Here is a 25,486-nt window from a genome sequence, read left to right on the forward strand (position 1 = left end):
ACAACTGTGATTACAAGGCCAAATGAAATACTAATTCATGTTCCCTAAAAATCTGGTCAGCACCCTGTAGCTTGTATAACATGCTGTCCTACTTAATGAAATAACCTTACACAAGGGCCACAGGCAAATTTCATCCTGTCCCAACACTGAGTGCTGGTTACTGTGCAAATACTCTTATACACTCTGTGTTTAGAGCTTGTATTGGATGTGACAATGCAAACTCTAAAGCTTGAAACAAATGACTGAGTAGCCTGAAGCTCTGAGACTACTGCCAGAAAAGCACACACTGAAATCTACAGTTCTGTCTTTGTTACAGGAATGGAATAACCAGTTAACTCAGAGCAGCAGGACATGCTTCATATTTCAATTATAATGGAGTACTTCTACACTTTGCCTGGTTGAATGTTTCTTTCCTATATTTTTTCATTCCTAAAAGTCTGTTTAGAGTTCAAAACAAAGGGACTTCTTTGTATTTTTGTTACATTAGCCACTTACTTTCCCTTCAGCTGGAAGCAGTGGCTTGGCACATACACAGCCTCACTGTAACCAAGGCTGCTTCTCTCTTGCACAGGTAATAGCCCAAGAGGGGGGAGAAAGGGAAGGAGGGAAGGGCAGGAGCAGCAGGAACAGCACAGGGAGCTGCTGCATGTGCCCAGTACCACATGGAGTTTGCTACCAGCTCCTGCAGGCAGGCTGGGAATGGGATCCACAGCCATGGACTTGTAGCTGAATTCCAGCAGAGCCTCTGGGGGGCAGCAGCAGCGGCACCCAGCAGCTCCTCTGCCTTTCTAACTTCAGCTGCTATCAGCATGTGCTGATGCACAACACTCACATGTGTGCCTGCTCATGATGAAGGTGCATCATGCTCTGCTAAGAACGTAGAACTACCTCTTTAAAATAGTTTTGAAAAAAGTTTCACATAATTAAGATGTATCTCAATAGCAGATTACTATCTAGAAGGCAGAAAGAATATATAAGCAAAGGGTTTAAGTATACAAAGCTATATGGATAGTAATTTGCCCAATTCATGATAAAAAACCAAGGGATTAAAGTGTTTAAACCTAAGCCTTAAGCATATGGATTGATTTAATTTTTTTCAAGGTAAGACTTAACAGTGCCTTTCTTGTTGTTTTCCCATTTTCAGAAGGCAGATTCTCCTCTCTGTTCAAGACAAAGTGCTTAGCATGTGCTTAAGTGCAGCTTTTACTGCTTCCTTGTATGAGGTGCCAATGCTTTAGAGACTTTCCTACTGAATTTGTTCATATTTTTTGTCCTGTAAAAACGTTTGATTCTTCAGTACCACAGCAAGGAGCAGCAGGCTTTTAAGCCTCTACAACCACAAGGATCATGGCTGTTCAAAGCTGTAGGGAACAAAGTTGTATGGGGAAAAAATGCTTTGAAGTCTCTTGCTTAACCAGTTTCCTTGCCAGCAAATGCCTTGCAACTTTTCTTCTAATTAATGGCTCTTTTTGGCCTTATTTTAACCATATTAGACAAGAAACTTGTCTCCAGAATTAAGATGGAAAAAACCTTCAGATAATTTGTAAAAAATACAAGTAATATAGTAATCAATACAACCAGTATTATGTAAATTCCTGGGATAATATGGAACAATTTTGTGTGGTCTTTGCCTCAATAAACCATTAAGTTTTGGCAGATACAGAGGAGCTGGCAGGAGGAGGAGCAGTTAGTGAGGATAATGCAGTTTTTGCTGGGTAAGCCCCATGGGCAGCAGGGTGTGCTTGGTACTCACTCTTGTTTGCCACTTCTTTAATCTCTCGCAGTATTTCTGCTTCCATTGTAGGATTGTTACAAATGTCCACCCAGCTCCCACTGATGCCCTTCTGCTCAGCCAAGGCTGTCAGCTTCTTCTGGTTAGGGACCACAAAACTGATCACATAGGACTGGTCACTACACAGAAAGACAAGAGAAGGAAGGAAAAAAGGTTCAGTCAAGACTTTCATTTCAGGGTGTAAATTACCTGCTGCTGGACCCACAAATGCCCAGGTTATTCCACCATACAGAACCCTTCTTGTGCATTAAGTCTTCACATCTGAAGGTTTATCAAGAAGATATTTTAAGCTGGTTTACAACATCAGGTTTGATCAGAATGAGGCTTTGCTGTCATTTCATTCATGCACGTCTCAGTTTAGCTGCCCAGCTAGACCTGGGGTTTAACCACTTCTCTACAGCTCCCTCTCACACAGGGGAGAGGGGAATATACTGGGACTATTTCCAAAACTCACTGGAAAGCTTTGCATCAGGTGCAATGTGGCCAGATTAACTTTTCACTGGGATTCTGACAGCCAGAACACATGTTAAATATAACCACATATAATGATATATACTTGTTTAAGGAAGGGATGGGATGGAACAGAGGCATATCTGGATAGGAGAAATGCCAACAGAAAAACAGGTAATTTCTTCAGCTTTTAGGGAATCTGGAAAGCTGTGCTTCTTCAGACATATTAGTAACTGGTACTCTGATGGAGAGGGTTGGATCAGAGCCTGTACTTCATGTTTACTCTAAGCAGAATTTTTAAATTAATACCTCTCCTACCTTTTGGCATAAGCACAGATATTGTCAATCAATGGGCAGTTCTTCAGTGCTGCCTCTACTTTGCCCAGAGATACATATTCTCCTGCTTGGAGCTTTACCAAGTCCTTCTTACGATCTAGGACGCAGGGGAAGGGAAAAAAAGAAAACCTTGTTAGAAAACCTTTTTTCATTTAAACTTGAGCATTTCCACACACTCACTTCCATACATACCACCTATGTATTTTGTGCTATGCCAGATGTTAATGGACAAGTTTTAAAGCAGCTAAAAGCTGCCAAATTTATAGATTTCTGTATAAAGTGTTATAGTACTACACTTCTCGTCACACAGATTGTAGGAAAGGACTCTGATTTTAAAACTTTGTAATGAATCCAAAAGTTAATCTTGTATTTTTTCTTTAAAGTCCATGTGCTAAATTTAGATGATGAAAATGTCACAGGAAATGGCATCACTTCCAAAATTTTACTCCAGCTATGAGGACTTCCAGAAATGTGTTTTACACTGATTCTGTAAATAGGTAACCTTAAGTAGATTAGCCCAGGCAAAGCCAACAGTATTAATAACATGTTTATAATTATGGTTAGTCAATACTTTGTAACAGATTAAGGTATCAAAAACTGAGACCCACCTATGATCTGCAGACACCCATCAGGATGAAATTCCCCAATATCTCCTGTACAGAACCATCTCTGGCCATTCTCATCAACAGTAAACTCTTCTGTTGTCTTCTCTTCATTTTTAAAATATCCCATGGAGACGTTGGGGCCACCAATTATAATTTCACCTCTAGGATTAGGCTTGTCTTTATTAGTATAGCCTCCTGAAAACAACACAGTCCCAAGCAATTATTTACACCTTATATATCTTTCTGCCAAGAAAATATTTTGAAACTTCAGTTTGGAGTTAAAGCACACTAGCTGATGACTATTATCAAAGATAAAGAGTAATTTCTTCATATGTTACACCTAGCTAAACATATTGGCAAAGATACCAGCTAGGCAGAGGCTGAATTAATTACTCTGAAATCAGAACAATTACTACTCTCACCTTCTTGCCAGTCTCTCAGTTTTATTTCACAACAAATAAGAGGAGCTCCAACTCTGCCAGTGCTGTAATCAGCAACTTAGGGAGAAAACAAGAAAGAAAAACAAGATTTTTTTGTTATTTGAAATATGAATAGGGTGTATCTTATCTCAAGTTACTTTACTGCAGAACTACAACTGTACTATTATAGCTGTATTTTGACTTTTTAAAAAAAAATTAAGAATCACCAAACACCCATCCATATCTATTTCTGCACTTCTGTATTTCCACAGGTGTTTAACTACCTTCTGTAATGGTTCCAGCTCCACAGGTTTCTGTCAGTCCATAGCCTTGCCCAACAGGACAGCAGAAACAGATGTTCATGAATCTCTGTGTCTGAGGTGAGAGTGGTGCTCCTCCAGAAAGCATCATTCGGACATTCCCTCCCAGCAGGGCCTTGACTTTTTTAAACAATAGTCTGGAAAGAAGGCAAAAAGCATTAAAAATTATTCACTTGGCCATTCTTGTAAGAAGAGACAAACCTTCTTCCTCCCTTCCGATCTGGAACGCCTCAAAAATTAACTTTTCCCCAGATTTTAGTAGACAGCAGGGCTAATCAAACCCATTGCCTCTTGTGTAACACTTGAGGAGGCAGAGTTCCTGTAGCTTAACAAACATTCCAGTTTTATCATTAAAAAAAAAAGCAATGCAATGAAAATTAACCAGGCAGCTGCTTGGAAGATTAGTCATTACCATGAAACATCTCAGCTGTTTCCAGTAAGAACTGGGACTAGGTCAGTTACTCATTAGATGTTATTTGCATGGCAGATGAGGAGTGTCTGATAGCTCAGAGGATCATTCTTTTACACTGTCCTAACAGATCCCAAGGGAAAACACACCCTTGGCCCAAGAATGCTACTTACATGTTACACAGAGGTGCATCATATCCCCTCTTGATTTGTTCCAATTTGTAGTCATAGCCTATCTTGAACAGAGTTCTCTGAATGTAGTTCATCTCTTGAACTTTACTCATGACATTTTTGTAAATTCTGTCCATTATTTCCTAAAAACAGTTTAAAAAAGAGGAAAATTACCACATGAGACAGACCAGCATGTGTAAATTAAATCCCAAGTAAACTCCCCTCCCCTCCACCCTCTCAATTATCCTTCCTTTAAAATGGATAACAAGAGTGAAATCTTTATATGATGGGGTTAGGCAGTGCTTAAATGCAATGCTTTTAACATGATCAATGAGCCAATTTATAGACCAGTGCAGCTTGGAGCTCTTTACACCTGAACCTGTACTTCAACTGTGACAAACTGATTTAGAAAATTTTAAATTCAAGTTTAACTCAATGTCTTTGCTAAAGGTTGGTATATTCCCCTCATGGTGTGTCCTGCTTGGAAGTGCTGATGCTGTACTTTACCCACAGCAATTGTTAAATGCAAGGGAGTGAACTAAGAATTCATTGCACCATTTCCTGTTCCAAGAGAGCTCTTCAACTTTCAGAGAAACATGGCTGCAGTAATTCTGATTATCTGACAAAAATCCACCACAATTCTGTCACCAGACCAAAGATTAATTTCCATTAAAATAATAAGCTTATGGTCACCCAAATACACAGAACCTAAAACATTGCTCAGGCCGGTGAAGTATTTAATAGAAGTTTAAAGATTGGCTCCTTCAAGTTGGTTTTGGAGCACAATGTTTTGAAGTATTTATGTGACTTCTCTCCATGTAATACATTTAAATGAATATTTTCTAAAGTGTTGGAGTTCTCAGACATACTTATTGTCACTCTCTGATGATGACCAAGCCTCTTCATTTACTTATGATTTTATAAAACAAAAGAATGCAAGTGACTTATTCATTTTAAAACTCTTGGCTATTCTAAGATGTTGCAGAACAACCAGATCCAACCAAAACTCAGTATTCCTAAATTAGATTACATCCTCCCACTCACTCCCCACCACCATGTGGCACACCCAGTGCTACCAGTTTTATGAGCCACAGATGTGACAGGATGCTAAAAGCAGCACCTGTGATGGCAGCACATGTGGGGAGGGCCTTGGCACCTTGGCCTGGATAGCACCACAGCCTTGGGGAGTGCAGGAGCCTGGTCACTCCCAGAGCAGTGGAACCTGCAGAAGCAGGAGGAGTTCCAGCCTCCTGATCTTTCCTGTGAGAGAAGGCTCAGCCTGGCCTGCCAGCCCTGAGAACAGCAGAGAGACTCAGCTCAGTGTTATTTTGACATGCTGAGTCTGTGACTGAGCCAAATATCCCTGTTTTTACAGTGGATTCCCTCTTGGCCAGCACCACCCTGCTTGTCCCTCTGCAAAAGGAGTTCCAGACTCTGACTGTGTCCTATTGTTGTGTCAGTAGCTCAGTAAAGCACCACTTGTAACTACTGAAACATTGACAGGTTTGGATCAAAAAGGATCTTGGCTTTAGTATAGGCAGTCTCTTGTGCTCATCAGTCCAATCCACCAAGAGCTGGAATGTCTGTTTGCTCTTTCCCTATTAGTGACAGTTACTTACATGTGAAGAGCAAAACATGTTAGTAAATACACTTTTCTAGCATAAAAAAGACAGAAATTTTTTGCTGGATATATCTGCTTCTGCATACTTACAGGCACAGCTGCCATCAGTGTAGGCTTAAGTACAGTACAGTCTCCTTTGCTTCCCTTCTTAATTTTACTTGACTGTAATAAGGAAAAAAAAGTAAATTTATGAAGCTGAAAAGGAAACAGTGCTTGAAAACTAAATGACTAACAAAAGGAGGAGATATATTAGCATGTAATTTGTTCAAATATCTTCCCTTGTTCCTGTGGCATTTTGCCCCCATTGTTAAGGAAAGGGTAATGATCTATTTCAACCAAAACACTCAATCTTTTACAGGTTCACTTTGTTTATCTTTCTCTTACTTCCTCCCTCTACTACTTGCTTTCTCCTCCATCTTCCTTTGGTAACTTGGTTTGGCTTGATGCAAATCTCTCTACAAGCAAACATACAGAAGTATCTACTCTGGCTAATTTCACTCTTATTTATCTGAACTGCTAAAGGGAAAAAGGCAAAGGGCCAAATAGAAGATCTGCAGTAACTGGATAAAGAACTGATAAAGTGAGACCAAAACTTAAGATCACTTTAAACAGTTCAGTTGATCTATTAAGAGCTGTTCTTCCCCTGTTATCCAGGGGATAATGCTATAGGCATTTCTTAGGATTGCTTTTAGATATCCTAAGTATCATAAAAGCAAAGGTTTTAATAAAATTTATATGGTACAACCCACCACTGTTGTTCACCAGGAATGTTAATTCGCATAATTTTCTGAAAAAAATGTACATTTCTGAAGTGTACCATACACATCAGCATTTCTGGACTGAAGGAGGAAGCTGAGCAAGGAGAGAACAGGCTGCACCAGGTGAAGTTGGCTCCCCACCTTGCTCTGCTAGCCCTCACCTGATCTGAGAGAGTGAGAGGAGAGGAGTAACCAATCCTGCAGCCATAAGTGATGCAGGAAACTTCTGCTGTCAGTTCTAACACATGGGCCAGAGGCAAATAACCAATGTAAGTGTCCTTGGGTCTGGGAAAGAAAAAATAATTAACCATGAGTCACAAGTGGACTGAAAATGCCATTTAACCATTTTATTGTGTGCTTAGTTATTACTTATTGATTGACCTGAATCCCAGGTGAGCTTATTCTCCTGCACACAAATAGGTGTGATTTCAGCCACAGTATAGAAACAAACTGGGGAAATCTGCCCTAATGAAATCAGTTCAAATTACAGGATTTGCCCTGTTTTCTAGGAAACTCTGATTTCTTAGTCCTTTACTGCTATTTCCTCTCCTTGTGGGAGGTTTCATTTCAGTTATGAAATTAAGGATGAAGTAATTACACTTTACAATAATGACCAATGATTTACAAAGCCCTGTCTGTCATCTTCTTCTAGGATACATTACTAGAAAGAGAGCTGATTACTGACATACTGAGGCTGGTTTCAGAAAGTAACAGCTCAGAGATTTCTCAGCAAGAACCTCAGAGCTGTCACTGAGCAGCAAATTTCAGCACCCAGCTCTGGGTTTATATCCTCTCCCAACAGCAGTCTGGCATCAGAGCTTATTTCAGCTATTGAACCTTTTGTGAATGCAGAGACAAATACACACACACTTCCATGAAAAACTTCATCAAAACATTAATGTGAAGGAATCTGCACTTGGTTTTACTGTTGTCAGTGCATAATTTATTACTTTTCTGCTCCTCCACTGAACTGTACTTCAGCAGATTCTGCAGCATGTGCACCCAGAGTGGTGTCTCCAGGTCACTGAAGTGCTAGGCCCTGACATGCTCATAAACTGATTGGAGGTGCCTGAAAATGTCTAAAGGCATGTCCCAAGTTGCACCAGAGGAGGAATCTCTCATCTCATGGTATCCTCTGATACTCAAAAGTGCAAAAATCCATCACAGACTTAGAGCTAAGGGTAATAAAAATAAAAAAAGGAGCAGAATGTGAAAAAACAGCTAGAAGGGCATATTGTTCAAACAAGGAAAGTTCACACACACAAGATATATTCCTTATAAATTAAAAAGTAGTGATCTCACAGTAACACGAGGAAACTTGGTAACAATGCCAGCAGCAGACTCCATAAATGTGACACTTCTGGAGGTTGTTTTAGCTCTCTGTGCACAAGACAAAGTGTTTCTTACCCCAGTCCAGGTATTCTCTCACACTGTCCTGTCATTCCAGCTATTAGGTTTTTATGCATCATCATCACTCCTTTGGGTCTCCCAGTAGAGCCACTGGTGTACATCACTAAAGCCAAGTCTGTAGGAACAGGTCTGCTTGGCAGAATGCTTGCTACAAAATTCAGGAGAAAAAATGTTATTTATTCTTTTCTTATCTACTTTTTAAATTATTTCTTTAATTAATCAGTAAGAAACAGGTGCTTCATGGAAGGCCAGCACAGCAAGCTGTGGCATGGTCAGCGCTGGAGAGAGCAGTCATCTGGTTTTAAGAGGAAGAGAGGGAAGGCCAATTTTGAAAGGAGTGATGAGTATTTGAGCATCTATACAATCTGGGTGACACTTCTGTCATTGTGGTTTATAGCTGGCTGAAAGTTTCATAGAAGGAGCCTTTTGAAGACCAAATAAAACTGTCAAAGGCAGCAAAGGGGAGAAACACAGTATGGATGATAAACAGCAAGGTGAGTGAAAAACAAAACAAAAAACCAACACCCCAAAAAGGTGCAAGTCAGCTTTTCTGTCCATCAGTCTTTCAAAGCCAAGGTTGTAGAGGTAAGATTCCTTTTAACTCCCCCTCCTGACATTTAAAAAAAAATTTAAATAAACCTTCCTCAGGTAAACTGCAAGTTCAGTAGAAAAGCAGTAAGCTTAGAACATTTGACTTCAGATTTTTGTTTTACTTCTCTTTATTCTCAGGATGATAATCATCAGCCTTCATGGCTTTCAGTGTCTGCAAGGAAGCAGGCTTTTCAGAGACTAAGCCCAAGAAAAACACCTCTTAGGGTCACAGCAGGTCTGTATCAGCACCTCAGGCTGATCAGAGATAAGCAGCTGGGATCAATGTGTGCTTCCCAAAGCTCCTTTGCCACTTTATCTCCTCCTTTATTCCAGAGAGAGCCGTGGTTAATTACAGACTGCTGATGTAAGGGGAACAGATCATCAGGGTTGGGTTTTCCTTTTTTAAAGCAGATGTTTACAGTCACTCCTGGCTGCCCAATGGAGCAAGGAATGTTACTGTTATTCCTCCAGCCTTAAGTGCTCTTTAGCTAGAGCTTGGTGAAGATAATGGACATTTTCAAGCAAAAAACCAAAAAAGCTTTAAGTGCTTTCTCCTCTTTTCTTATTAAAAATAGTGACAGTAAGATAAATAAAAGGTAAGAGTAGCAGAAAATGAAACATTAAACCAATTTCTATTTCATATCCTAAAACAAAGATGAAGTATTAAATTATTCTGGTTATGGTTTACAAGTTAAAACAAAGTTTTATCCTGACATACATGACATATGAACAAAAACTATAAAACAAGTGTTTTGTTTATTTAAAGGGAGCTGGAGGATGAACTGGTAACCTGCCACTGCCTTTGTTGATGACAAAGGCCACCCTTTGCTGGGTGGGGGGTTTTCTGCTACAGATCCCTCTTAACCCAGGTGCAAACACTGCTTGATCAGTCAGTCCTCTGTGAAATGATTCACTTACAGTTTTCTGGTTTGGCTCCCAGCTCTTCTACTGTCTGCATACTATGAATTTCCACATTTGCAGGGTATTCTGATTTACTGACTGTCTTCTTGTCCACATAAATGATGTGTTTCAGACAGGAGACTTGTGGCAGTGCAGTCTACAGAAGAGAAATGAAATTTTTAGTAGTGTACTGACTGAACTGTAGGGTTGCTTATAGCAGGTGAAGATGGTACCACATTACCTTGAGTTTGCTCTCCAGGAGTTCCACACTGGTGACCAAATATGATGCTCCACACTCGTTGAGACCATAGGTCACTGCCTCTTCCCCCAGGGTGGCATAGAGAGTGACAACTGTCACAGGGATGGGAGAGGACATGAAAGAAGGGTAAAAGTAAAACTAAAAGCAAAAGCTCTTGCCTTAGCTTACTGGAAAGCACTCAATTGGGAATTTTCTAATTTGGAAATGAAACAGATCAGAAGTTTTTGGCACAAGACACTTCTGGAACAAGGAGGACAGCTGGGCAAGAAGCAGGTCCTTACTAAGAGCATGGTCAAATACTGAACAGGGTTCCTGGACAGATGGGTGATGCCCCAAGACTATCACTCTTTAGGAGGCCTTTGAACAATGCTCTAGGTAACAAGCAGGCTGTAACTTTCAGTCAGCCCTGAAGTTGTCAGGCAGTTGGAAGGAACCTATAATGGTCATCTACATCCTCCCAAAATAATTCTCCTTTTTCTATAGCAGAAATTATCAGAACAAACAGATGCACCAAACCCCAACAATAATGTACAAAACAATCCCAGAGTAAGCAGCTAAGAGCAGGTGTTCTGCCCCTGAGCTCTCTGCAACCACAACTCAGGGACAGGTAACACTCAGACATTACAGGGCACCAGCTTAAAGCTGGGCATGGCTACAGGCAGCTCTCTGCACACTGTCAGCTACCTTCCCTGCTTCCATGGAATTAATGATGGCAGCAAGGCAGAGAATCAGACTAAGGAATCACACTGTTTTTCATGCTGCCAGATTATTTTAACCCAGACTGGCTACAGGAATGCCATTAAGTGCCTCCCAGGCACAATGGAGTTCACCTCTCCCCATTATCTCTTTACTGAAAAAAAAAAACCATTCTTTAGTATCATTTGCAAACTCAAACTGAAACCTCCAAAGACCATTAAAGGAATTTACCAGTGCTGTGAGACAGGGTTCAGGCAGAACAGGAGAAAGAATAATATAATACAGCTATTTCTCACTGCCTTTCAAAGTATAGAGATCCAGGCCAAATTAACCATAGTCTCCTACTTCAGTAGAAGTTCACCTCTTCCACTGCTGCCCCTGAGCAGCCTCTCTGCACACTCTGAGCTGCTCCTCACACAGGCAGCTACTACTGCTGCTGGGAGAGATAGCCCAGTGCAAGCAAAAAAAAAAAAAAATAGGCTGTGGTTCACAGTGTGCTGTGTGCAAAATGGGCACTGGAGCGCTCAGTAACCACTGCAGCTCACCAAGTTTAACTCCCATTAGAGATTTCTGACAGCTTGAATAAAAAAAGAAAAACCATACATAATTGTAATGAATTTGAGCAGCTTACAAATGTCACCAAAACAGACCACCCACAGACTATCATATGATTTTTTTCACCATTCCTCTCTTCTGATAACCATTTCATCTTTTGGATATATAATTTAGGATACAGACAGAAAATACTGTAAAAACATCCCATATTTTGTGGGGAAGTACAACTGACATCTTAAATGCAACTACTGATATCTTCAGAATATTTAAAACAACCTGAATGGTAAGTGTACCATTTTGTCATTTTAACATATAGAACATAGCACAATAAAATCATAAAATACAGTTTCATAAGTACGAGCAAGTTAATTTTAGGGACATCCACAAAGCATGGGATAGACTGAAAGCTTCTAAGAATCAGACCACCAGCAGAGAATTTATGAAATTCCTACACCTCTGATGACAAGACTGGCAGAGTCAAACACTTAACAGCCAGATCTGTGCTGAGAACTGGCTCTAAAACACATTAGGAGTAACCAAGCTGAGCACTCACGAGGGAAGTTGTACTTGAAGCAGGTGAGAGCCACAATCATCCACTCAGCTCGGGTCTCACAGAATATCACAACGGTGCTTTTGGGGGTCAGTCCCAGGGCAGTCAGCCCATTCCCCAGGTGAGTGATTTTCTCATTTATGTCTTCATAGGATAACCATCTGTAAGTTCCTAGAATTAACTTGAGAGGAAAAAACAAGGAATTTCATGACAAGAAGCTTTTGGTATAGGTCCACCAGCTGATGTGAGTTGGTGTAGAATGTAATGAGTACACAGTCTGCCATTCATTAAGAACTTGCTTTCATTTCACTAGAAGTAGAATAAAAGTGCATCCTGTATATTTTGTTATTCCTCAACTACCATAAAATGAATGGTTTATTAGATGATGACTGAGGAAGATCTCTAAAGGGACATGCATTATTGAGGCAAGACACAAAGCAGCTCAAACTCAAGTCAGAATTAAGGAAAAAAATCACAAGTTTTACCTTTTTGAATACTTTTCCATTTGGTTGCATTTCATTTTCTTCACTCAAAATTTCCCTGGTTCCAAGACAGTCCTTCTTCCCAAACTTTGCTAAAGCATGGTCAAAGAGCTTGTCCAGAGTGTCTGCTCCAGGGATGTTTATGTTTGCTAGAGAGTCCAGGTGAGTGACAGAGCGGTAGGGGCTCCCCGGCTTGTCCGAGATGGGTTTAGCTTTTAACCGCTTTGCCATAGCCTTTTTCTTCTTGGCATTGGTAAGAAAATACCAGGGAATAAATACCAGCACACTGTACAACCAGATTAACAAGTACACAGGCAGCAAGAGAATGGCACACATTTCTAGCCTAAATTTCATTGTGGGTATTTAAAAGAGAAACTCTCTTATGGAGTTCTGAAGCAGACAAGAGCAAGGCAGCAGTGCAGAGTGGTGCAGGGAGAAGCAACAGGAGGTGAAGCTTAGGTAGAGCTGATTCAGAGCAGCTGCAAAATTTTAGTAACCTTTGAGAGCCAACAGTGGACACCTACGGGCGAAAACCAGTGCCAAGCAGAGAGCAGGAAAAAGAAAGAAAAAATAATTAAATTAGTAATATTATAGTCAGTTAATAAGTTTTAGTCCTTCTAAGAGCTCACTTCAAAAGCACCACTGCACAACAGAGCAGTGAACTGCTCTGGGGATGAAAGAAGACAAATCTTTTCCATACTTGTTTCTTGCATTCACAAATATTTACTTCTCACAGACTTTTCCCCACTATTTCTGTTTGAATAGTTCAGGACTGTTGAGATGAAGTCTGTCCTTCACAACATAATATTGTGTTTAAGCTACTTGAGTAATGACACAGTTGTGTAATTATGGGAAAGGTCAACACTTGTTTTCCCACTAAATATTTGTACTACAGAGAAAAGGTACAGCAGATTGCTTTACTGCTTTTCAGAACATTCTATCAACCTTCTATTCAGCTTAAAATGTTTCTTGATATACTCAAAAATAGTATATAGACTCAAAAGTCTACATGCTGTAATCTAAAAATTATATAATATTCCAAAACTGCTTCATTAACTTTGCTCCAGCAGCTGCATTTTTAATCTTCTACTTTTCAACTCTGAATGTCAGACTCTTGGAAAGGGATTATGCAGATTTGCTTTTCCAATTTCAAAAAGTACTTCAATACATGCATTTCAAACTCCAAGTATGGAAAACAGAATAAAATCTGACCAATTTAACACAATTTAAAATAAAGTACAATTTGGCAAGATTTTGTCTGCATGTCACAAATCTTTCCTCATTAAGGAGAACTGGGCCTAAGTAAGGACTGGTGGTGAGTGGGAGAAAAACAAAACCATCCCAGCAAACCCCAGTCAGGGCCAGCCCAGTGGTCTGGGACCAGAGTGCCCTGGCATGTGAGACAGGGTGGTTATCTCTAATGATGCTGACACATCACCCACGCCCCACTGGGGGGAAAAGAGAAGGCACAGGAGCAGCAGCCAAGGGCAGAACCTCACAGGGGAGCCAGTGACACTGACAGCCACCAGCAGAGCCCAGGCTGCCATGGACACCATCTGATAAAGAATGGATGAGAATAGGGAACTCTCAGGGCTCCATCAAGAATTAAAAGAACATAGGCACACCTCAAAATACACCTTTATTAATATATTTGCCACCCTCAGGTGATGAGGGAGGCTACAATTAACATTTCAGGTTAAACAAGACAACTGCTACTTACAGCAGACAGAAGTTAACAGGTTGGTGGGTTATTTAACAGGAATTTCAATAGAAGCAGTTGTGTTGTAGCCAATATCAACAGCTTTAAGGTAATGTAAGACTGAGAGATCTGCAGATATTTAAAACAACATGACCACCACATTAATTTTGTAATTACAGCTACAGAATAAAATGACTACTGAATGATAGTACAATAAACTAAGCTAAGCTCAGACTTGTATGGATGGAAGTATTCTCTTCTTTTTATAAAAAAATGAATGCTACGTTCTTTTCAAAATGTACATGTTTACTCTGCTCTGGTGAGCCTCACCATCAACCTCAGCAGAAAAGAGATCAGTTTACTTTCCAAAGCTCCAGTTCTCCAAAATGAGGCATTATTGGTTTATAACACAAATCTTGTATGATACTTTCATCCCAGTTAATTCAGTGCTCCAAAACCAGCAGTTGAGTCTGCATTTCAACCACCATGGCTCTAAGACATGGTAAGGAAATGTCAGGACACACCCATGGTTACACATAATGCTACAAGTCAGAACAGACCCCAGGGGAACTCTGGCTGCTCCTCACCTTCCAACAATGAACATATGACCAGGCACACTGACTTGGATAAAAAGCAGATTTGTTGGAGTACTGCAAAGTATTTAACACAGTGAAACAGTACCACAGCTTTTCTTTGGGCTGCACAGGAGCTGGTTCAGAAGTGGTGCTACTGTGAAACACTACTGGTTAATAATCAAGAAGTGGCTAATCTAGAAAGGGAGGAGAGGAAGGTTGCATTTCTTTCATTTTCAAATTTCAACTTAATTTGTAATACTTTAAAAAGTGTTCCTAAAACCAGAAAATTCAGCTAATTTGCAAACTATATATTTGTAGTAATTTAAAAGAGAATCACATTTCTATCCTGGCAAAAATCCGTTGTAATTTTTAAGAGACATCAATTGGGAAAACTTAGTGTGTCCCAAAAAGACAACTGTGGCTTTTTCCTTTGAACATGCTCATGCAAACCTCACACACACACACAGACACACACACACACAGGTGTACTTACAAGGGGTCTCAGTGATCACTGAGGTTTTTTCAGTGTTGATTAGACCTACAGTAAAACAGAAAAAAGAACATATTAGAAACTGGGATGTGTTTTGCCTTACAGAAGGAGGAATCTTTAGAACTTCCACCCTACTGTCCCTAAGAAGCACAGGCTATGAATTCAGACAGAGGTGCAACACAACCCATACAAGGGAGAGCAATTACAGTACAGGAAAAGATTCAGCTTCCAAACTACACCGGACAGACAAGAGATGAAGCTGCCAAAAGGAGATTAACTTTTATGTGACACTGCTTCCTCACTTTTGTATTTATCATGTTCTGAATAAAATTATGAACAGAAGCTTAATGCAATTGAATTACCAATGAAACCCAGAAAGACAAGGAAGAGACTTTCATATTGCATATGGTTCATTCTTCTCAAGGCAGAACAGGAAGCCCTTTGTCACTCTTGATAGATGAATATCAGTAGAAACAGGAACTCAGGACTACCCATGGCACACACTGCCCAAGAGAACATGAAGTGCATTTGGGGTATTGAGGTAAGAGAAGACTTTCCAGAACAAAAGCATGTTTATAGAGGCAGGGAGGCCTCCTTGGTCCCATGACCAGTGTAATAAAAGATGGCTGTGTGTAACTGCAGAGATAAGGCTCTAAGAGATCTACTGCAGAAAGCTTTAACTGATGTTTAACCTAGTTATATTTTAAAGGTCTTCCTCATAAGTCTAAGATTTTAATCAGTTTTTACAGACTGAAACCGAGTTAAATGTCCCTTGCAATATTCTCCTACAAAGATTTTTTCTTGAAGCACAAAGAAGAGGTTCTAGAATGTTTTTAATTACTGGCATTTCCATGTGATTTTGATCCATTGCAGGATTATTCCAAACTCGTGCTAAATAAATATTTATAATCCCTTAAATATACTGCATATAACAGACTGACATACTCAACGTGCAAAGGTACCTCCATACCAGTTGTATTCAGTCAGAAGCCAAACTCAGCTACTCAAATTACACCTTATGAGTTCAATCTCCTGCTTAATGAGACTTTAAGAGAAAGGATGAGATGCAATGCTCACGTCAATGCACCATCCAAGGACAAGGTAAGATTGTCTTGCTTCAAGGTAAGACAACTACATATTACTAAAGTATAACAGTTATGTTCTTCATAACTTTCCTCATTCCTTACAAATAAAATTTAGCATTCATGAAAACTTTCACAATAAAACTGGTATTTAACACTGAAATATTTAGAATATGTAATATTTTCTATTGGTTTACAAAGCTTATTATTTCTCTTGACTGTTGAACAGAACCAGCCTCCTTAGATGCTTATCTAGCTGTTTTGGAAACAGCAGCTTCCAGTTCTAGGTGCAGGAAATGCACATTCCCAGAAAGAGCAGTGTGCGTCAGGCATGACTACGAGAAAAATGAAACCAAACCAAAATAGATGTTGTATCTATCTAGGAGAGCCTAGATAGCTGGTTTTCAGCATTTCCAAAGGATTTTCCTCTGGTGAATCAGCTTCTATCAATTCTGAAGTGGTCTGGAGTTCATTTAACCTTTGCAGTGACATGTTACAGTGTTCATGCTGGAAACCTCACTCATGAGGGAATGTTTCACTTACAGCTTTTATAGGCTGGGTGTTTACAAAAATTCTGCTGTCCAAGTTTACTCCTGACTGGCACTGTACTTTATGGGCTGCCAGAGATGGAAGAGATGTTATCTAAGTATAATCTCACTTTTATATCCTTAAATAAAAGTTTTGACAGATAATATACAACATTCTATTCCTGCCCTGTAGCGAGGGTCATAGAACAGAGTCTGAAATCACAGCACATGCTCCAGAACAGAAGACATATTCCTCTCTTCCTAATTTACCTTAAATCTAAGAAACAACTAGCAATTATATTTTTTACTATAGAAAAAAACCCTTTTAAATAGTCACAAAAGATTATGGGACTAAGTAAGAGCAAAAGTGTGTATGGGGAACAGAGAGTTTATGCCTCTGGAAGTGACTATTCTCAGAGGAGGAAATGCCTTAATCTTCTCTGCATTTGACTCTCCAAACAGAACAGAATCAACTTACTCAGCATTTACACACACTACTAGAATTTTTAAGAGTAATTCAAAATCAAATTAAGTACCTGTAGCTAGAAATTTTATCCTATGCAGTTTAACTTTAATAAGGCAGCAAATTATTATCATCACTAGGAAGGGCTTTAATTAGCCCAAGCCCCAAACCCTCTAAAGGCTTAATAGTGTAACTATTTCAACAACACTGCTTACAATCCTTCCTCTGGTGTTAAAAAGCTTGCCAGGGATCCAATTTACTACGAAATAGCATGTTTGGAAGAAAATACAACTTCATTTTCTGTCTGCTTTAAATATAGTGTTAGGAAAGTAATCTGGTAAGGAAGATGACATTAGAGAGGAAAAGGATTGTGTTCTAGTTTGTGAAGAAATCTGCAATCTGCAAAGCATATTGTTTTTAGTTTAAAAGCAACACCAGAGGAAGTCTGGTTTCTCTGCACCAGAGCTCCTTGAGCTCTTGCCAACTTCAAATGGAGACACAATTCTGACTTTAGTGTAAGTGCTCAGGGCTGACTCCTGTCAGGAAGTTCTGAAATCGTCCAAAACAATCCAGTATGAGTAAGGAACAACCATTTCTGCAACTTCTCTAGCATCCAGGCAGATCTAAACATTTTGGAAACCACAGTGAGCATTCAGGATTTGTAACTGGAAAAGTGGTTTTACACAGTAAAAAAATAAATTTGAGTTGACCTAAGTATGTGGGTGTTCAGTTAGTCAGCTTTTGGAAAGGAACTTAGTTTGTATTTAGTCGTCCTGAATTTGTTCTGGTACAGGACAGAACAAGGCTGGGATTTCAAAAAGAAATGACACAAAATGAGATTGCTCCAAGGGTAAGAAATTCCACATAGCAAGGAAGATGCATCACAATAAACAAATGAGTGCATAGTGTCAGGCTTACTACAAGTTTTTATTTTCAAGATTTATACCTAACACACACTAAAATGAGATAACGTTTCCACAGCTGAGAAGACTGTGATGAAATAGTAAGAGTTAGAAGAATTTGGTGGCTAATTACACTTAGTTGGGGTTACAAAGATTGAAGGAAAAGAAACCAAAGGAAATGATTCAGTTTTTACATCATGTCGGTGCTTTTATAAAAACAAACTCCAGCAATATTAATGAAAGTTACTCATAGGAAAAAAAGTTCATTTTTCTTTCCCTCTCACAGGCAGATTTCTACGTATCTTCCTCTTGCACATTTGGTACATCACAAAGGGCAGTGAAAATCCAGAGAAAGCCTAACCAAACCTAACCAATTTTCAGAAGTACTTCTGTGCTCTGGCAATGCAATAGAAGCTCAAAGCCTGAGATTTTGAGAGCTCTCACTATGCCTGTACAGTGTAAATTCTGCTACCTATGTCCCAACAAACAGGGAGAGGGGAAATCAGTTGTAGTGGATCCTGATACAAGTTTAAATATATACATTCTACTTGAAATAGCAAAATCACAAATAGCCTTAGGAAACTGTGTTTCTCTTACTGCTGCTTAAAAAATACTGCTGCTTAATACAATATTTTACTCAGCTAATAGCAAAGGTAATATTTTGGAGAGGAAAGGGAAAATATTATTGTTGTCCTTTATGTTCATTGCTTCTGCTTACTACCTCAGAACATATATGCACTTAATCAGAAAAAAAGAAATCCATTTCTAAGTGTCAAACATCTATTTCTGCAACAAGTACTGTAGTGCAAGCAAGCCCAACCACACTGACCCAGTAGTTCTCAATTACCTAAGAGCTGGGTGTGAAACCTCTCTTGTAATTTGTAACATGAGTGCAAGCAAATATTTGGTGAAAGGGTAAGAGCTGTTTGCATGCCCCAAAGGCAGAAAACTAAAGGCCACGGCAAGATTTCACAACTGAAAAGTGTCCACTGAGACTACCCAGAACTGGGGAAGCTCTTCCTGACCCAGCTGTTCCTTTGTCTCCAGCTCCAGCAGAAGCTGCCCTGAGTCCCTGAGGCTGCCCCTGCAGCAGTGCCTCTCCTGCAGGCTGTACCCAGCCGGAGCTCTGCTCACAGCCTGGGCTGCACAGGCCGAGTCACAGAACCACAGAACCATACAATGTTAAGGGGTTGCAATGGACCTCAAAGCTCATTTTGTTCTATTCCCCTGCCCTGGGCAGGGAACCTTCCACCAGAACAGGTTGCTCAGGGCCCCATCCAGCCTGGCCTTGAATAACTCCAAGGATGGGGCATCCACAGCCTCTCTAGGCAGCCTGTCCAGTGCCTCACCACCTCCCTATAAAGAATTTCCTCCTATTACCTAACCTAAGTTTTCCCTATTTCAGTTTGCACCCATTCCCCCTTTTCCTGTCACCACAGTTCCCACAAAAAGGCCCTCTCTGGCTGCCCTGAAGGCCCCTTCAGGTTCCAGGAGGGGCTGTGAGGTCTCCCACTCCCACAACCTTCTCCTCTCCCAGCTGAGCAGCCCCAACTCTCTGGGCCTGTCCCCACAAGGGAGCAGCTCCAGCCTCTCAGCAGCCCCATGGCCTCCTCTGGACTTGCTCCAACAGCTCCAAATCCTCCCCGTGCTGCACAGCCCAGACCTGTGTGCCACAGTCCACGCTGGGTCTCACCAGGGCAAGGCAGAAAATCACCAGGTCAGTCTGAGTTACACAGCACTGTGAATGCACTCACTGTCACTGATGACAAACACAGCTGTTTCAGTATCTTTTTTTGTGCTAAGGGAACTGAGAGACATCTTTCTGTTTCACTGGCATTTTAGTTAATGACTAGGCTAAAAACTGGTAGTTTGGACAGAGGGTATTCCAGGAGAAGATGGAAAAGGAGAAAATAAGCAACTGAAAAATACTGTTATTACCAGCATCTACAAAACATATTTGGACTAAAGGGAAAAAAATACAAAGAAAATACCTATTCAATAGTAATGAAGTATTTCAGTCTAATCCCTCAATATATACCCCTGTCTCATCAGGCATTATGACAAATATTACTCTGCTGTTCCAACAGCAAAGGTAAATGTACTGTTTCCACCCAACTTTTTTAAACAAGGACACGAAAAGACAAACAGTACAAGCAAGGACAAATTTCAGAGGACATGTGGCCACAGAAGACTTCAGCAAAAGCTCTGTAAACAGCCAAAGAAGAACTGATAATCCTCCCTCCCACACACAGTAAATATACAATGGACAGACTGGCCAGGTCTGTGTTTAGCTACACAAGCATTTTGCAGTGGAAAGGTTGTGACTTGCACGGCTCTGATGATCCACTGAGTGAGATTTAAGTTATCATCATCTTTTACTTTCCAATTCTTTCTCAGTAGCAAACTACTTCACAAAAAGAGAGTGTAGATCAAATCAATTTGAGACTTACAGATTTAAAGCCCTATTTGCCCTGCATTTTCAGGGCACAATGAAAGTAAATAACTCATGTACAGTTGGTGCCTATATAACTTAGGTCAGAGTTACAAGGTGCTTATATAGCTTGAGTTATAAGATATCAATATAACCTGTTATCAATACAAGCTAAATCATGACTTTTTATATATCTGTATAACCTGAATCCTAACTTTTATACATATATAACCTGAAAAAATTATACAATGTAATGGCTGACTAGTATATACTATACTATAACTAGTATATACTACACTGTAACTAGTATATGGTTAACTAGTTGCTTAATGCTGAATAGACAAAAAAGAAGAAAAACCTCACCAGGTGGATAGCTTTAGAGATAGGTAAGTAGAGTCCTAATGAAAAATCAGCAAATGTGAAGCCAATTAGCCAGAAAATAAAGAATTTAGACCAGACAGACCAAGGAACACCAAAACTGTGCACGCTCCAAAGACAAAGTTGAAAAGCTCAGACGTGAAGAAGACTTTGGAAGCCTTCATCAAAGACCCCCCACAACCCCCAAACTGGGGAGGCACAAGTGCAAAAGAACTGTCTAATAACCATGAGCTCACAGCATGTAAATTAGTTCTGGTGTGTATGTGATGGTGTTGCAGTGACACTGAGCCACACTGACTGTATAAATGCACCACAGCATTTGACAAAGGTGGGTGAGTTAGGAGGAGAAATCCCCCTCACTCCAGCACTGCAATAAACACATACCTGCTCTACAGACACTGCTCTGTGGGGGTTTACATAACCCATCTTTTGGGCATCACAGTGTTTTACAGTTCTCAAAGCCAGATGTAATATTCCTGTTTCTGCCATATTACCGGATACTGCAGATAAAAGTTACATTCATACTTTCCAACTAATTTTTTGCTTCTAACTGCTAGGTACTTCCCTGGGCCTGGTGACATTCTTTTTTATCTATTTTCAGATATTTTCAGCACTAGAAACATGAGCATTGACAAATGCTTTATTTAAGAGTTCTTAAACTCACTATTAAAGAATTAGGGTGCTCATCTCCCCTTCTTATGCTTCCAATGATCATTTCAATGACAGCCTTTGACAATATAAGGAAATTAGGATGCCATGTGCTTTTTGTTTTGCAAATAAAGATGGAGAAAATAATCTCCATGGGTAAGTGTTTTTCAGAATTTGATCCACAGAAAATGCACTTATACTTGGTCCCAGTTCTAAATATAACTCTCCATTCCTTCTGGGAGCCTGACTGGGCCTTCAGCTTTCATTTTGGCAAGAAATGCTGCCATTGATCTTACATTTACCTTCCTTGCTTTTCAGAAACTCCATCACCTCTTATCATTCACATTAGGGTGTTTTCTTCTCAGACAGGGGTCATAATTTAGGTAGTGAAATTAATTGCATACTCAAAAAAGGAAGAGGGGAGAGTAAATGCTCCTTGTGTACTGCAAGGAGCATTTTGGTCTTTTGTTTACCAAAAAGTGTACTGTAGGCTGGAAGAGATTTTTCTAAGGTTTGTATGGGTTTTCCAAAATTCTGTAGGGACAGTCAACAAGAAGAGCACTAGAGCTGGAAAATACACCTTCCTTTTTCTCTTGGGAGCTCACATTCAAATGCAAATTGCTCCCTTTTTTGACTAAGCTGAAAGGCTAATTTTTATTTAATTTTCTTATTTGCATTTTGAAGAAATTCTCTCCTTGCAGACATTCTGATATACAGATGACTGGGTGTGCACTTAAAAAATACAAGTTTAAGAAAGCTGCCCCCACCCATGGTCATTTGAGATGGTAGCCCCTGACATTTCAAGCATGAGTCATCTCTATTTCTCATTTTCATTGTGTAATACAAATGCTTTGAGGGTCAATAAACAGTAGGAGCCTTGGGAGCAAGCACAGTTTAATCTTTTGAACAGATTCACAGTATCATCCAGTGAAAAAGTGATGATGTTTTTTGTATGTTTAAGGAACTGCATTTTATTGTAATTTTAATGCAAAACTTCAGCACAGTCTATTGCTTGGTTCGTGTTGAACCTACCCCATTACTTTCTAGGCAAACACAACTAGAATTCATTTCTAAGTATTCATCATCTCTGGATCCACACATGAAATTCCCAAGTTGTAACTTTTCAAAGACAGGACTACATACTGCAACTTTTTGCTGAACTGACTTTAAAACTTTTTGTGAGTGAACTTGCCTTCTGCTACTTTCATATGCTTTATGGTAGGCCAAGATACCTTTAGGGTACATTTCTGTTAATAATGTTATTTGACATTTTCTGCCAAGGAAGGCAATTTTACTGCTGTACTGTTTCATAACAGTTCTTTGATTTTTTTATCTGCACTTCAAAGAGGAAGTGAGGTGACCAAACAAATCTCATTGCAAATTACATTTTCCCCTACAAGGCAAAGTGCACATTCAAGTTTTTACATTTAACAGCTCTAAACAATATTTTGTTCAAAAGTACTCGGAACATAATCATTCGTACTAACGAGAACACAGCAGAAACTAGCACAACTCTTCAAGATGCCTTAAAAAAAACATGTAGGGAAAAAATACCTCTGAAACAGTTTTAAACACCAAAGTTTTGAACTTTACCACCCCCCAACAAATGTGCATTGCACTTCTTATTTACAGGCAAGAAAGAGTTTAAGGTGTACAGTTGCAAAGGCAGAAGCATTTGATGTTCTTAGCCCAAAATATCCAAGTGCCATTTGCAAAGCAGCAGAGGGCAGAGGATCACACACTGCAGGCCTGAGCTGGAGCTGCCTCTGGCCAAGGAGCTGTGTAACCACATTTCCATGGTCCTACCCATGTCCATGTCCTGTCCCTCAGCAAACCACACTAGCACAGGACAGCTGGGTGCTAGCACAGCCACAGAGCTTCCTGAAAGAAAATTTGTTCAGATTCTGACACTCCAAAAGACAAAAAAGTGTGTGTGACTATTTGCAGCAAAGCACATAGCTTTGATGCCATGACTTTTGTTATTTATTTAGCTAACTTTTGAGGGTAATTTTGAGTTCGAATAAAGCAGCAGTCACAGTAGCAACTGCAGAAGAAAAAACTGTGCAGCACTAGACTAAACAGACAGTAAAGTGGTCTCAGACAAATTCTGAAGGAAGTTTCAAGAGGAAACTGACCATTCTTTCAACTTATTTTTAGGAACTTTTTGTTCTGAAAAAGGGACTGAAAAATCCTTACCATGACACAGTGTATCACAACAACAATTCATAGTTTAGTAATAAAAAGCAATTAATAATTTAGTTTATTAACAAATGCAGTGATATTCAAAAAACTAACATTGTCAGAAAATGTTTCTAATTCAACTTAAAAATACACAGTCCCCATTTCAAGTCTATCAGATTGATCCTTACAGTGATGGGAGGACAAAGTTCCCTGTCGAAGTTTTGAGTAAGGGTTATTTAAGGACCATTCTAGTTATTGTCAACTATTGTCTAGTTATTGTTATTTTCCTGCTCACTAGCAGACACAATTCACTTTACCTTGAACAGAACTGTAAATTGAATGTATCTGGGTAAGCAGGTTGATAAACTCACAAAAAAATCTAGAAAAGAAAAACATAAAATAGTGAAATTTCTAGGCCCTCTTAAGTTACAAACACATCTGAATAGACCACTCAACCCACACCTTTCCTGGCTTGGTAACAGACCATTGTCAGGTGTTGGCTGTCAGTGCCATTTGTACAAACACTACCTGTTCCTTGAAACATGGAACAGGGGGTATGTCAGGGCATTAGAAACTCATTACATTCTCATGTTTAATTTTCACCTCAGGTTTATGTTCTGAGCACCTTCAGGAGTTTGAATGATGTAACATGCTGCCAAAAGCATGCCAGACAAAGAGTTCTCATGTGTACTCAGGATGGTTAAATCTGGCATCGGACTGCTTTGAACAGCCTCAACAGTAAAGCTTAGGCAACCCAGCAGTCAAAGCTTACCTTTCTGAAAGATAAATTACTTCATGCTATCCAAGTTACAAATGCAAATCTCATTTCAGCTAACCAGGAGAACTAAAAGCTAAGAGGTAATATGTAAAAAATGTCTCAAACTATTTGCTCTGTCTGAGGAACACCAATGGATCAACTTAGAGAAACAGACAAGAGAAACCTTTGCCACCATTGCCTTTCAGGGAATAACACATCCTCCCTTTACCTTTTCAACCCACATCTGGACACAGACCACAACCCAGAACTGTGGGAAAACATCTGGTGTAGTAATATGATCAGGACAGAGTCTTACACAGCACAGTGAGAAATAAATGTATGTGGTAATCTTCATCAAACCACCTTTGAGCATGCAAATAACCTGAACTCATGCAGGGCTAGAATGAGGGGTTTTTCCTGCAGTTATGTCAGACAGAAACTGCCAGGTGTCTATCATCTCTCCTCCTAGCTGAGTTCATGGAGCTGTAAAACTTTCTGCACAGGTACTGTTATTGAAAGACATGCCAGAAAAGCAGGCCTGAAAGAGCAGCCAGATGGAGAACTGGCAATCCCAGAATGGCAAAATGCAGCACACTCCTGCAAGGAGAATGCTCTGCATGGTTTTCTAAGGCATAACCTTGCTCTGAGTCCTATTCCAGTCCCCACTGTCTCACCCTGCTTTTCACTCAAGCACAGCAAGCTTAGTTTCACTTTCTAGCTGTTCCTCTTGCCTGTGGCAATACATTTCATAATGAAAGCACTTTTGACTAAGTTGCTCAAACAGAGGAGCTCATAAAAATGCAGAAGTATTTGCATGCTTATAAAATAAACAGATAATCCATTTTCATAATGAAAATCAAATGCATCTATCAAACAAAGGCACAAAACCAAGGCCATCAAGTTCAGTATTCATTTACCCTGTATAAATAGGCAGTATGAATCAGCAGTACATACAGCTGCCTTCATGGAAAGTAACGTGCAGAGTGACAAACTAATGAGCTACCATGAGCACATAGAAAATACTCCGTCC

At 39.8% G+C, this 25,486-nt stretch overlaps 1 protein-coding gene across 4 annotated transcripts in view; it reads right to left on the reverse strand.

The window, feature by feature from the left end:
* ACSL4 (acyl-CoA synthetase long chain family member 4) overlaps positions 1-25,486 on the reverse strand; it is a 38,201-nt gene that overhangs the window by 3,903 nt on the left and 8,812 nt on the right. The window contains exons 2-15 of one of the 4 annotated variants that reach the window (XM_059482712.1): positions 15,091-15,135; positions 12,327-12,566; positions 11,845-12,022; positions 10,023-10,132; positions 9,800-9,938; positions 8,288-8,438; positions 7,042-7,165; positions 6,213-6,284; positions 4,505-4,644; positions 3,887-4,059; positions 3,606-3,680; positions 3,187-3,378; positions 2,561-2,675; positions 1,754-1,911 (exon numbers count right to left, since the gene is read on the reverse strand). In XM_059482712.1, the coding sequence (XP_059338695.1) occupies positions 1,754-1,911; positions 2,561-2,675; positions 3,187-3,378; positions 3,606-3,680; positions 3,887-4,059; positions 4,505-4,644; positions 6,213-6,284; positions 7,042-7,165; positions 8,288-8,438; positions 9,800-9,938; positions 10,023-10,132; positions 11,845-12,022; positions 12,327-12,554 (1,855 nt within the window). In that variant the 5' untranslated portion in view covers positions 12,555-12,566; positions 15,091-15,135. Of the gene's footprint in view, positions 1-1,753; positions 1,912-2,560; positions 2,676-3,186; positions 3,379-3,605; positions 3,681-3,886; positions 4,060-4,504; positions 4,645-6,212; positions 6,285-7,041; positions 7,166-8,287; positions 8,439-9,799; positions 9,939-10,022; positions 10,133-11,844; positions 12,023-12,326; positions 12,844-14,043; positions 14,144-15,090; positions 15,136-25,486 lie in introns of those variants that run through there. The other 3 variants (XM_059482711.1, XM_059482715.1, XM_059482714.1) reach the window with 3 other exon arrangements.

This window comes from Ammospiza nelsoni, chromosome 15, assembly GCF_027579445.1.
Source record: "Ammospiza nelsoni isolate bAmmNel1 chromosome 15, bAmmNel1.pri, whole genome shotgun sequence".
Taxonomy (NCBI): domain Eukaryota; kingdom Metazoa; phylum Chordata; class Aves; order Passeriformes; family Passerellidae; genus Ammospiza; species Ammospiza nelsoni.